The sequence below is a fragment of the Myotis lucifugus genome, unplaced genomic scaffold (assembly GCF_000147115.1).
Source record: "Myotis lucifugus unplaced genomic scaffold, Myoluc2.0 scaffold_6, whole genome shotgun sequence".
Lineage (NCBI taxonomy): Eukaryota > Metazoa > Chordata > Mammalia > Chiroptera > Vespertilionidae > Myotis > Myotis lucifugus.
The window spans coordinates 12,548,699-12,561,889 of NW_005871054.1; the positions used below are offsets into that span (position 1 = coordinate 12,548,699).

The window sequence follows — 13,191 nt, forward strand, 5'->3', positions numbered from 1 at the left end:
GCTCTCAGGAGCCCCACGTTAACAAAGTAGGCTGACAGAGGGAGGACCTCACCCCCATCCCTTGATGGGCAGGGGCCAGGCAGGGCTGGGCCCCCAGCAGCTCCTGGCCTCCCTCCGGGGGACTTTCTTCCACACGGAGAAAAGGACACACGCACAATTTGCCCCACAACCACTTTGCCTTCGTCCCGGATCAGTGGAAAGTGGGGCCGATTCTTCAATCCCTGTCCAGCCCACATAAATGCACATTTCAAACCCTCCTGCGCAGGCACACACCCACAGCAGGTGCTTGCAGCAACACAGCTCTCTGAGGTTGCAGCATGGCCTCCGGGCCCACCCAGGCCTCATGCAACCCCGGACCCGGCTGCCCCTCCTGAGGCTGGTGCCGGCGCACAGATGGGAGCACAGAAGGGAGGCAGAGCCTGGCTGTTCCTAGCAAAGGCTGGGGCTGAGGTTACACAAGTTCAGTTTAGGGCTGGGGTGGGTTGGATAACAGACATCCCAGAAGGAAGCTCCCAGAAGGAGGCGGAAAACCCGGGCTCAGGCACCCCATCTTCCTGCTCCGACAAGAAGCAGGAAGGAGGCCTAACCAAGGCCGGGACTGCAGCACACAGCACTTGGGTGTTTGGCAAGAATGTTGCCTGAGGCTCATTGTGTAATCGCGTAGCTTGCTGCTTCCTAAAATACTACAGGGGCTTTCTCAGCAAGGTACTCTTTCTTCAGTGGAGATGAGAATTTGGGAGAAGGAGAATTAATTAAACACAGGAGCCAGGCTCCCATGATGAGGCGAGAGAGAGAACTGCAGGCTCTTGTTCCCTGAACTGGAGATTCCCAAGACAGAAAACTTGGGGAGGTGAGCCCAGGAAGGGCTGGCCCAGGGGGCAGGGGTTTGGCTCTCTCAGCCTCGGCTCTGCTGCTGTGTTACCTTCTGGGGCTGCAGCCTGGAGCTCTGAGCAGGCTGCCTTCCCAGCTAAGTGTCCAATGTGCAACAATTGCGTCCTGCAGTGTGCCTGGCCCTCCCACGAGGAGAAAGAGTGAAGCCACCAAACCACTGGAGTGACCGGGGCAGTGGAGTGACAAGTGCCAACTCTGAGTGTTCCAGGGCCTCAGAAGGGGTCAGGCCCGCTGTGCTGGTGTGGTCAGGGGAGTCTTCTGGCAGTGGCAACATTTGAGCTAAGGCCGGAAGGCCCAGGGGCACTTGGACTGGCAGAGAGGAGAAGGGGGGCTGTGCTAACCTGGAGGGCCAGCTCCACTGTGGCAGAAGTCCCCGGGATCACAAAGAGGGAGGAGCAGAAGGAAGTGTGCGGTGTGAGTGCCGGGGGTGGGGAGGCCTTCCTGCACCAGCCCACCTGGTGGCTTCCTCCCTGGCCAGGAGCTCAGCTCTGAGGCTGGCTCCCCGCTCCCCTAGATCTTGCTCCAGCAGGCCCGCCAGGCCCAGTCCACCTGGCCACCTGGTCTTGGCACGGCTCATTAAGCTGTTTACAACTTGCCGCCCTGTCTCCTGAGCTTCATCTCTGGAGGCTGTCCCTGGTCTCTCCCTTGGGGATTCCTCAGTGTCTTGACATCAACAGATTTCAATGACAGGATCCCCACCTCCTTTCTTGACAGGATCCCCACCTCCTTTCTTCCTTGGAGCCCTGGGCCTCGTCAGGCTGGCCGTACACCAGAAAGCATGTCCTGGAAAATAGGTAGGGCTGCTTTGCTCCAATGGACTTCATTACCAGTCAGGCAGGAAACCAGATGACACAGAACAGAGCCAGAGAAGCGAGGTCTCCTGAGGGCCTTGCAGACAGCCCCTGGCAGGCCCGGCCTCCAGGGCGGGGCCTCGGACCTGCAGACAGGCTCACAGGTCTGGGGGCTGCAGTGTACCCCTTCGTCCTACACTGTCCCTGGGCAGTTTTACCAAATAGGCAGTCACATGGCACTGTGCCCACTCTTGCCCTGTTCCTCTACCCCCAGGCCCTGGATGCCAGGGCCCTGAGGTGCCCACATGCACCCCGGCCTCCCCTGGCCAGAGCCCGATGAGCACTCACTGGTACTGAATTCTTCTTGAATTCTCATAGTTGTGTCATCCCCCCAGGAAGCAGGGGCCCTCAGTGTCAGAGGGCCCTCTCCGAGCCTCTCAGTTCCTTTTCTCTCTCCTTACTCTGTTTTTCTCACTTCTCCCATCTTCCTCTGCCTGCTTTTGAACCTCCTGTCTTGCCTGTCTGCCTCGGCTTTTCTTCCTCTTCCCTCCATCTCTCTCCACCCGCCCCCCTCTGTGCTTTCTCTTGGCAGACTCCAAATGGAAAACATCTGTTCCCTGGAGCTTTGCAACAGTCCCTTTTATTATTTTTTCTAAGGCATCCTGCTAACCCTGCACCCAGAGCTGGCTTCAGGCTTCCTGCCATTCCTGCCAACGCTGAGGCCTCATCCCCCGAGGCTGGGGGATGGACTCGCTCTTCGTGGACTATTTGCACATCCTGGTCATGAGCTGCGGAGCTGGGTGAGGGAGGCCCAGGACCTCGTCTAGGCCTTTTAGGGGCCTTCTCAGGCGAGATAGAGACCCTCTGAGAGAGCTCAGAAAGGACAGAGGCCCCCCCACCCCCACCCCAAGCAGGAGAGAAGTAAAGGTTAGGCCCTAAAAAGAATCCACCTTAACCCCGGGGGAGTCACCAAAACTGCCCTTAAAGGCAATAAGCATCCTCCCCATGGAGCAGATGCAGGACGTTTCAACACCCAGAATAAAGCGAGGGTGGGGGTGGGAGGGTAGGATGAGGGAGGAATGGAAGAGAAGGCGAGAAGGCCCTGGAGATAACAGAGAATCCCGAGGTCTAAAGGAATTTGGGGTTGGTCTGAGACCCTCCGCCCCTAGGACCCAGAGACAGTCACGATGTGCCTCAGCCACAAGGGAATGAAGACTGCAGGGGCCTGGGCTCCCCGATTTCCTGCCCCTCGGCCCTGACTCCGGGTTCCGAGAGCACTCTCCTCACTAACTCAGGACCCTGCAAGGAGTGAATGACAGACAGAGAGGCGGGAAGAAGAAAAAACCGGAACAAAGGAAGAGAGGACTTGGGAAGAAGGTACAGAAGGCAGGAGGGAGGGGGTGATTGGAGCTGGGAAAAGAGGAGAGAGTGAAGGAAGATAAGGAAAGGCACGAGGAGAAATGAGGATGGTGGCAACGTGGGATCAAGGGTAAGACAGCTTCTTCCTTGACTATACTTTTATAACAAATATGACCTTTAGACACAGCCCTGGTTGCCCCACTCCAGTTCCCCAGCTGCCAGCTGGGGTAGCTTCCACCTGCAGGGCCACCTAAAGAGCTAGGGCACCAGTGCCCAGGCAGTGTGAATTGGCCATTTGGGAGCTGAGATGTGGGCCAACTTCCCCCAACCCAGGGAAAGCCAATGGCCACCTGTGAGCCCCTAGACCTCCAGGCAAGGGAACTCTCCCTCCATCCATCTGCCTCTCTCTAGCACAGTTAGTTCCCGAGACTGAGCAGCAGTGAGAGAGGGAGGTGGGCCATCTTGCTCTCCTGAAAGCACCGCCAGATACGCAGGATCCTGGAGCATCTATAGGGCTGGTGCTGCTCCTATTCTCACACAGACCTGCTGCCAGAGGCAACATTCCTGAAACTCACCTCTCAAGTGGAGACCCTTCTCACATCAGACTGGAATGGGAAAACAGGGGGGTAGGGGAGGGGAGGACAATCAGAATAGGGAGATCAAGGACGAAGCATTTCCCAACCGAAGAGGGGGGTTAATGACGGAACTTACTGCCAACACAGACTGGGATGCAGTTTATCTTGAACCAAACCAGGGAGATTAGCTCAGTCCGAAATGATAAAGGGGGATATTTTCCCTTCCTGTGAAATTGCTGCAGCTGCTGGAATCATTAGGTGGTGGGTGGTGGTGCTGATGTCAATACTCTTAGCTCAGGTCAGGTGAGGGGAAGGGCAGTAGTTAGGGAAAAGTTACTGCCGTGATGATCTGCTCTTGGCAGCCCTTCATCCAATAGGTGCTCGGCACATGCTTGTTGGCAATGATGGTGGCCAGGGAGGGGAGAGGGCTCATGGGATGCAGATGGCTCCAGAATTCTCCCATGTGCAGAATGGAAGATCTAGGACAAGTTCTCATTTCCCCTCTGGCTGTGGCAGCTGTCCACCAGTCTAGTCCCCCTTTCTTCTATAGTGACAGATCCCCTGATTTTTAATGGGGCATATGAATAATGACATTTCCCACAGTGCTTTGCAGCTAGGAGTGGGGTCATGTGACTAAGTTCTGACCAATGGGGTTGTAACGGGAAGTGGTGTGTGCAAATTACAGGATACGTCCTTAAGGAAGGGGGTGTCCCCTTCTCCCACTCTTCCCAGTTATGCCTTGGAATGTGGATGTGGTGGCGAGCCACCTCTGAGCTGCTGCGTGAGAAAATGAAGCGTCCACCCTGTGGAAGCCACCGCATTGGTCACACAGACCCAGACCTGTCTCCTATGCCACACTGCCCACCCTTGCAGGCACCACGTTCAGAGTACTCAGATTTTGTTCTCAGAGTTCGCTGTGGGCTGAATGTCTAGGATAATGCCCAGGAAAGGAAGGCTAATGTGCCAACCGTTGAAGAGCATGTGTTTACAGCAATATCCCCACGTTTAATGATAGGCTTCAGGAACGCTTGTAACTTTCCTTGGAGTTACCAGAACATTCTGGCGCCCCTAGCACAAAGGAGCATATCTGCGACATTTTCGTTTGCTGATGACTGTAAACAAGACACCTCATTAAAACGAAAGGCCACGGAGCCCCTGGAATGGGTCACGGTGTTACTGACGCGGTCCCTGAAGTTGATGAGGCCCCCAGCGTACCCCGCCAGAGCCCCGATGGCTCCGTATCTTAGAAGAAAACAGGGCAATATTTGCCTAAGAGGAGGCCTTGTCTATGATTCCCCTTTGTTTTTCAATATTCTTTGTCCTACTTAAAATGCAAGTAGTTGACCGTGGAACACAGCCCCTACACATCCCTGGCATCCCGGCGGACCCTGATATAGTAACTGGGGCAATATTTGCATTATTAAAATGCTTCCCTGTCTAGCCTTTCTGTGAATCCTGGTCCAACTTTTTTTTTTTTTTCCAGATTCAGAAGCTGCGGTGGGGAGAGTGGAGGCGTCCTGCATACTAATGTGTCCATATGTGAACTCCATGCAGCAGGAAACCTTAGATTGCCAGTTAAGCACAGTCTAACTCTAACTTGCAAAACCCACATGTCCCAGGAATTGATTATCTACTTTGGGTCTCTTTTCCATCTTCCCTCGGGGGCTACTGGCACCACCTCCCGGTAGAGAGGGGGCAGGCAGGAGGGTAATGGGGAGACAGGTGAGGAGCTTCACTTGGGCAGATCTCGAACAAGGAGGCGTGTGGGCCTGGCTCATTTTCAGGATTCCACTTACTCTGTCCCCTTCTTCTCTATTCTGTGGCTGCTGCCATTTCATCTCAGGCACATCTCCGGCCTTGACCCTCTCTTTTTACTCTACTCCACCTTTCACACCACCGTCTGATTAAATTTTCCATCAGTCCAGTGAGTCACTCCTTGGCATTCCTTCGTCAAGCACCAAGGACGGTCACTGTTGGTGGTGCCATGCTGTCTCCAGGTCCACAACCGCCGCGGGTGAGACAGAAGTCAGACACCATTTCCTGAGCACCTACTATGTGCCCGACACTGCACTAACTGCCTTACCCAGGACAGGCAGGACTGAGCTGGCATTAGAACCCAGCTCTTTGCAACTCTTCCTCCCCAACACGGACCCTCAAACTCCATGGTGGCAATCGTGCCGATTAGCTGTCAAGGGGGATTGTCTCCTAAATGGCAACCCTGTTGTTAACCAGCCCTCTGCCTTCAATGAACTTTACACCAGACCTGCCTTTCCTGGGGGCCGCTACACCTCACCCCTTCTCTAGCTATTCCCTGAGCTCTGGGGGCCTGAGCCTGACTAGTTTGACTCAGGAGAAGCTGGGCAGGAAGAAGGCATGGGGCCTGCTGTTGAGTCTAAAACTATCCTCTGTGTGGCCTTTCCTCCAATCCTCTCCCATTGTATTTGCTGCCAGAGAACCTCTCCCAGATAGGCAGGCGCTGTCCCCAGTTGGCAGAGAGGAAACCCCTGACCAGACAGATTAAGTGACTTCTCCTGGGCCAAGCCAAGGAAAAACAGCTGGAACGAGAGCCCCGGGTTGCCAGGCCTGAGGGAGGCCCATGTGAGCCTTGTCAGGGGTCCCTACCACCCGTATTCCCTTCTCCAGGGCAGGATACAGCTGAGGGCCTGGTAGCTTGTCGGGAGGTGGGTGGGCGTCACTCGGGGGGGTGGGGAGGCACTCACCAGCCTGGAGCCAGATCTGTTCCAGCGTGGTCCACAGCTGCATGGGGCCCTGTTTCAAAACAGAGCTGGGCATGGTCAGCTCGGACATGGCCTCCTCTAGCCGCGAGGCTGCAATGGACGATGCCCGCCGAGAGCCTGCAGAGCAAGTGGGGAAGGGGTTGAGCAGCAGAGTCAGAGGGCCACACACCCCAGGCCCCCAGAGAGAGACAGGGCCACCGAATCAGGGGAAATAGCTCACAGAGCCACCAGTGAGGGCCTACCCACCTCATCCCCTGACCCAGAGCTGGGGAGAGGAGCTTCAGAGGGGCAATCAGGCGGCGAGTCCACATCGAGGAGTCTATCCCCAAGCAACACAATCATAAACGTTGGCAACCAAGCTCGTCTACTACTGCCTATTGTCATCACACTGACCGAAATGACCGAATGTCCAACAACAGGGACTCATTAAAAACAAGTGAGGGCCCTGGCTGGTTTGGCTCAGTGGATAGAGCATTGGCCCACAGATTGAAGGATCCAGGGTTCTATTCCGGTCAAGGGCATGTACCTTGGTTGCAGGCTCAATCTCCAGCCCTGGTCAGGGCACATGTGGGAGGCAACCAATCAATGTGTCTCTCTCACATCGATGTTTCTCTCTCTCCCCCTTCCTCCCACTCTCTCTAAAAATCAATGGGAAAATATCATCAGGTGAGGATTAACAACAACAAAAACAACCCAAAAAACAAACAAACAAACAAAAAAAACAACAATTGAGGGTGTAATCATACAAGACTATGCAGTCATTCAAATAATAATGCACAGATATGGACATTGATGTGGAAAGATGTCTACAGTTAGGTGAAGAAAGCAGGCTGAAAGAAAGAATGACCACATTTTTATAAAAAAGAAATATGGGCATAGAAAAAAGTGAATTAAGAACTTTATTAAGGACTGGGTGGAAAAATTATGGGTGATTTTTCTTCCTTTTGCTATTTTTGCTGTTTTCACAAGAGCATATTATTGCTTCCTACACAAAAATGAGGTTATGCTGTGAAGGACCCTGAGGTAGCAGCTCAGGTCAGACCCCGTGCCCTCTGGAGAAGCCCTTCTTGTGGCAGTTCTGGGTCCTGGGTGGGGGACGTCCTGGTTGGTCAGGATATCTGAGCTGTTGGCATTTACAGTTCACATGCAGGTGAAATGCAAGCACTTTCTCTCTCTCAGAGGCAATAAAGGCTCCAATAAACTCAGAAGACCTCAGGGCAAACCACAGACGATTTCAGTTTGTAAGACGAATGCACACGCAATCCTAATAATTTGTTTGTGGCTCCTCCCTCTTTCATTGCAAGGACGCTCTGCCCTCCTGCACGGTTCTCTCCTGGGAGCCAGCAGCTCCGCGTGCACCGCACTCCTCCGGTGCACCTGTCAAGTCAGGTGCTGGGCTTGGCACCGGAAACCAACGCCGTCACTTTACAACGAAGGCGCAACTTGGTTCATGTCCACAGAAGTGGAAAAAATGAGCAAGGCCACTAAGTATGACTCCCCCACACTTTCATTCCTGTGACTAATTCTTCTTGTGTCTTTGAGGAATGCATGCTGCTTTATTCAGGTCCTCCGTTAAAAGTCAGCTTTGGGCTTAGAGTTGTAAATATAAGCCCAGCTCATTCCTTCCTACTAAGGACGCTAGGATGGCAGACCTTGACCTCAGGCTGTCATTCACCCCAGTATTCCCTCTCTCTTCGCCTCCAGCCGGGAGGTAGGGTCTCTCCCTTGCCCACTTCAGCTGTCCACTTCCCACCCAGGCCTAGCAGCCATCCTGGCCCTGAGCCACAATGGGCCCTGAAAGACCTGATGGCAGCTCCTTAGCACAGGCCCTTGGGCAGGGCCACCAGAAGCAGGCTGGGCAGGGGCCACTCTCCCGCTGGTGCTCTGGCTGGGAGAGGGAGCTGTGGGCCCATGTGGGCAGCTGCCCACGGGCACCTTCTTACCGGAGTCTGCATCATGGGCATCCGGCAGAATCAGGTGCATGCCACTCTGCTTCTTCAGCATGACGCCCTCGCCGAGGCTGCCATCCTTTTCCAGGCCTCTGGAAGGCAAGAGAGGGCCAGGCCCCAGTGACATGGGGGGCTGGCAGGGAGGACGAGGGAGCCTCCTGCCAGGCCGGCTTTGGGGCTGAGAGTTCAGGCCCACAAAGAGAGCCTACGCTGGGACCATCAACAATGTTCTCGCTGTACTTCTCCCTCCACCTCAGCCCCCCGTCCCCAGTCCCCTCCTCTGTCTAGAAAGCCTCCCGTGGCTCCCCTGCCCCTCACGGGCCTTCCGTCCCTGTTCTCCGTCAACATGGCTCCCCGCACCACAGATGCTGAGGGTCAGACACTCTCCCTTTCTGGCCAGAAGCACCCCCAGGCCATGGGGAGGCCTTTCTACATTTCGTTGCTCTCACAATGTCTAGCTGAGGGCCAGGGCCAGGGCAGGTACTGAGGACTGGCTTCCAAGGAAAGCCTGGTCCTCAAAGGCCACCAGACATGCCCCCAGCCCATCTCCCCCCAGGAAGGAAGGCCCAGATGCCACTCTGCCTCAGGCACCCTACCTTGGCTTCCAGGGTGGCCTCAGAAGAGCCAAAGGTGGCCCCTGGCATGGCAGGTAAACAAGCATGGTGACCTAGTCCCCTCCCCCCACCCCGATTCCCCAGGTCCCTGCAGCTCCCACGCTGCTAGGAGGTTCCTCTTTTCTCAGAGTGGGAGGCGGGGGAAGCCCCCCTACCCCCCTCAGAAAGGCAGCACAGCCTGCTGTGTCCTTCAGCTCTCCCTGCCCACTGCCAGGGATGCCCGTGGCCCTTGAACCTCTGACTGGGGAAGCTCAGAGGAGGACCGGGGTGGAAGGGGTGAGAGAGAAGGCAGGCACAGCCTGGATGCTTCTCCCCTTGGGAGGGGTGCCAAGATGATGGTCCCACAAAAAATGCCAGGCCTGGGGTACCCTCGCCACCCTAACGCAGACTCACAGTGGCCTAAACGTGGGCCTGTGGCTGCACAGCCATCAGTGCGGGCATTGGAGGAAACCACCCACAAAAGCACAGTGCGTCAGGGCTGGCTCCTGTCCTCTCCCACCCTCTTCCCTTTTCCCAGGAGGCACCGAGTGTGGTGCCAGAGACACTGGGTTAAAACCACAGGGCCACCGCTTCTTGGCTGTGTGACCCTCGGCAAAGCCACCTTTCAAGGTGAGTTCTCACGGTGAGTTGTCTTGTCTTGAAATGAGTGTGAGAATGTTGATCTCACAAGGCTGTTGTCAGAAGCATATGAGATAATATAGGCAGGTGCCCAGCACCTGCTGACGTGGAGCATCTCCACAATGCAGCTTCTCGCCCACCTGCCCTCCCAGCCTCTGAGGGGGCCTCTCCTACGGCTCCAGAAACAGCCCATCTCGGGGACCTTTAGCCACTTGGTTCTAGGCCAATATACAGCTTTGCTCCTGCCCTAAAGAATCTGGCAGCTGGATGGGGAGAAGAGAAAGTCGAGGTTGAGCAATCAGCACGACCCAGATGGAGAGGGCTGAGCGGAAGGATGAGGCAGGGTGACTGGAGGCACCCTGAGGAGGGGCATCTGAGCGGGGCCTGAGGGGCAGCGTGGACATGCGGGGACAAAGCAGGAGGTGGGACAGGGTAGGCCAGACCCTCAGGCTGTGGATTCTGGCCTTGATCCCTACTTGCCCCAACTGGATTTCACAAGCCCCAGTTTCTGCGCTGTGGCTCCAGGTTGAGAAAGAATGTTTCCTGTTCTTGGGAAAGCCTGGAGGGTATTGGATCCAGGCCTCTGGTCCCAACCATTTGTCTCCAGGTAGCAGCCTGGCTGAGCCCTACCCCACCCTGCAGTTTCCCAGAAAGGGGGCTCAGGGAAGGAGCTCTATCAGGCTCATCAGAGAGCAGATGAGTATCAGTGGTGGCTTGAAAAAACCCCAAGGCAAACCCCACTGACCCCGCAATCTCATAGTCCTTCAGCCCAGGGGGGAGCACAGGCTGGGCCTGGAGACAAGGCTGTGGTGCCGAGGCCTGATGAGCAGACAACCAGCCATCTGCCAGCTCCAGGCGCAGTGGGAGTCAGGTTGTGCCCCTGCCAAGCGGCCACAGCCAGTAAGTTGCAGAGTGAGGTGCATCTGAACACTAGAGTCTGGCCCTCACCTCACATCATTCAGGTAGCTCCCCATTTCCTTTCTGGAAAGTCCCTCACCCCAGAGCTTTCTTCTGGAAGCTTCCACCCATTGGTCCTGCTCTGCTCTGGAATTTTCCAGGCCCAAAGCCTGCAAGGAGAAGGCTGACCCCACCCTGCCCAAGGGTTTTACTCCATGGGATTACCCTGGGACCTCCTCTGTAAATTCTACCGCTAGCGACCTGCCTCTGGGGATGGTGCAAGCCTCTGGGCTCCCAGAGTCCCCGTGAAATTGCAAACACATCCACTAGGGTTGGGTCCCCCTGAGGCCCTGGGAGAGGACAGAGCTAGCAGTCCCAGAGAAGGGGAAGGGGTGGGGTCCACAGGACCAGGAAGAGGCAGTGCACTGCCCTGCATGACGCGCTTTCCCATTGTGGGCCCGCAGGTTGAACTCCAACATCCCAGTGGGTTTGAACAAAGACTTTCGGCAGGTTCAGCCTGGACAAGAGTACCCTGCTCTGGCCCAGGAAAAACCCAGAGCCCAGGCTGTGGAGACAGGACGTGTAGAGATAGTGGGTAAGTGTGTGTGTGTGTGTGTGGGGGGGGTGGGGGGGTGGTGGGGTCGTCCAGAATTCTGCTTCCTCTTCTTCTGGCTTTCAAATGGAACCAGGAAACAAGTGTCAGGCTCCATAGGCTGTGGCTTGGGAGACTCAGGTTCAAGCCACAGCACTACCATCTACCAGGCAAGTGGCTCAGGTCCCTGAGTCTCAGTTTCCCCTCTGGGATGAGAATATAATCTGGTAATGTCTAAGCTATAAACAGCTGATGTGGAAGATGGAGCAGTAAGCCCAGGACCCAGCCCAGATGCTCAATAATGATTTCTCTTTCTTCTTACCCCTCTAAACGTCAGTCTCCTAAATAGGTTCTTTATGTGCTTCGCAGAGGATTGTCACAAGGTTAAAATTAGACCAGGGATGTGAAAGGCCCCAGGAGCAGCAAGTCCCACACTCTCATTCAAACATTCTCATCAGCCCCCATCCACCTGGCATGTGGCCACTCTGCAGTGGGTGGTTGCCCTGGCAACCACTGCCTGTCAACTCTGGCAAACCCGAGGGACAATGACAGCCACTCACCCCAGCTGGGAGAAGTTGTACAGGGCCTGCCACAGTCGCAGCATTTGTCTGCAGGTCACGAGGGCTTCCTCTGGGCCTTTCAGTACCTGCTCCAGCTTCACCTTGGTGAACAGCAGGCTGTGGTGGGGAGAGAGAGCGGCAGTCAGCACCCGCCCCAGAGGGCTCCCTTCCCTCCCAGGGTGGGACCCTAAGGGGGCTCAGCTCTACCAGAGCAGCCCCCAGCCCACAGGAGGCAGAACGACCACGAACGTGGTGGCCTCGGCTACACCCCTGGGTCACTCGCTCTCTCCGTGCCTCAGTTTCTCCATACTCTGAGCCAATGCACAAAGCGCTCTTCTGCATTTGTCAGCATCCACACTGCTCATCCACGTGTCCCCTGATCATAGCCTATCTTGCCCCACCCCCCGAAACACTGTCAAGCGTGGTGACTAGTCTTGTTTTGTTTGCACATCCTCACTGACCACGTGGCTATCTTTATCTGACAAGTCGCACAGGCCCACAATGGGGCCTTGTATAAGAGGCAGACTCAGAAAGCAACTCCGAGTCAAAGGAAGAGGCTCAGCCAGGTAAAAAGGTCACTGAAGGGCCGAGTCCTGCTTTCTACCTTGCCAGCACACAACAGCTGCTCAATTAGCATCTCCTCAACTGAATTACAGACTTCGTTTCCTGATCCAGGATACATGAGGATACCCATGTTTGATTTGATCAAAGAATTTTTCATTGAGTTTCCTAAAATAGCCTGGTCCCCTTATATATAGTCAATAGGATTAAAGCTACATGAGGTCCTGTTCAGTCACCATTCAGGAACACAGTTACTGTGCAAAGGGAGAGAGCCAACACAGAATCTCTTTCAACCTGAAAACCGGAAGTCCTCTGATGGAAGAATGGTGTGGGGATGTGACCCTCGCAGGGGCTTGGAAGAGAGGGAAAGAACTGGTTCTACAGGAGGGGCAGGGGGCTACCTTCCTCTGCCCAGGACACGGCAGAGACCTTGGGAAGACTGGCCCACCAGGACTGGGTGGGGTCTGGACACCCCACAGTGCCAGGGGTTAGACTTTAGGTTGTTAGCAGAGCTGGGGACACTTAGGAGGTTTCAGTGGCTATTTACCAGTGGGTATGGAGATACTGCACTCTTATCATGGGTACTGCCCGCAACACAGATGCCCACCAGCAGACTGGCTGAGCCACGGAGGCCCAAGCAAGACCAAGCCTCCTGCTTCTCACTGGGTGGTGAACGAGACCCTTTTATTCCCAGCATGGCTGCTGGGCCCTGAACTTGACTGCTGCTGGGTGGTTCTGCCAGTCAATCTGAGGTGGGCACACAGGCCCTCATGGAAGTCCAGTCCTGCATCTAGGGAGGGAGCATCCCTGTGACCTAAGGGTGCAGCAGGGGCTGGCCCCGGACAGGGAGGCCAGGTGTGCATCTGGGAACTTTCCCCTCGGACCGCCCTCACTCAGGGCCTCCCCCCGCACCCCCACCTCCCCCTCTCTCATAAGTATGGAGACCTGTGCCTCCAGGCTCACAAAGGACTTTGATCGCCTCACTTTGATCCTTTCTCCTCATACCTTGTTTTTCTTAGATTGCGACTTGGTAGAGAATGAAGAGG

The 13,191-nt window shown here is 55.5% G+C and overlaps 1 protein-coding gene across 7 annotated transcripts in view; it reads right to left on the reverse strand.

Moving 5' to 3' along the window:
- The window catches only part of TTC7A (tetratricopeptide repeat domain 7A), a 106,927-nt gene that overhangs the window by 13,875 nt on the left and 79,861 nt on the right, over positions 1-13,191 (reverse strand). For 6 of the 7 annotated variants that reach the window (XM_006083380.3, XM_023747019.1, XM_023747036.1 and 3 more), the window contains 3 exons: positions 11,585-11,701; positions 8,298-8,395; positions 6,337-6,471 (listed from right to left, as the gene is read on the reverse strand). In XM_006083380.3, coding sequence (XP_006083442.1) covers positions 6,337-6,471; positions 8,298-8,395; positions 11,585-11,701 — 350 coding nt within the window. The remainder of the gene's footprint in view (positions 1-6,336; positions 6,472-8,297; positions 8,396-11,584; positions 11,702-13,191) is intronic. The other variant, XM_014447516.2, reaches the window with a different exon arrangement.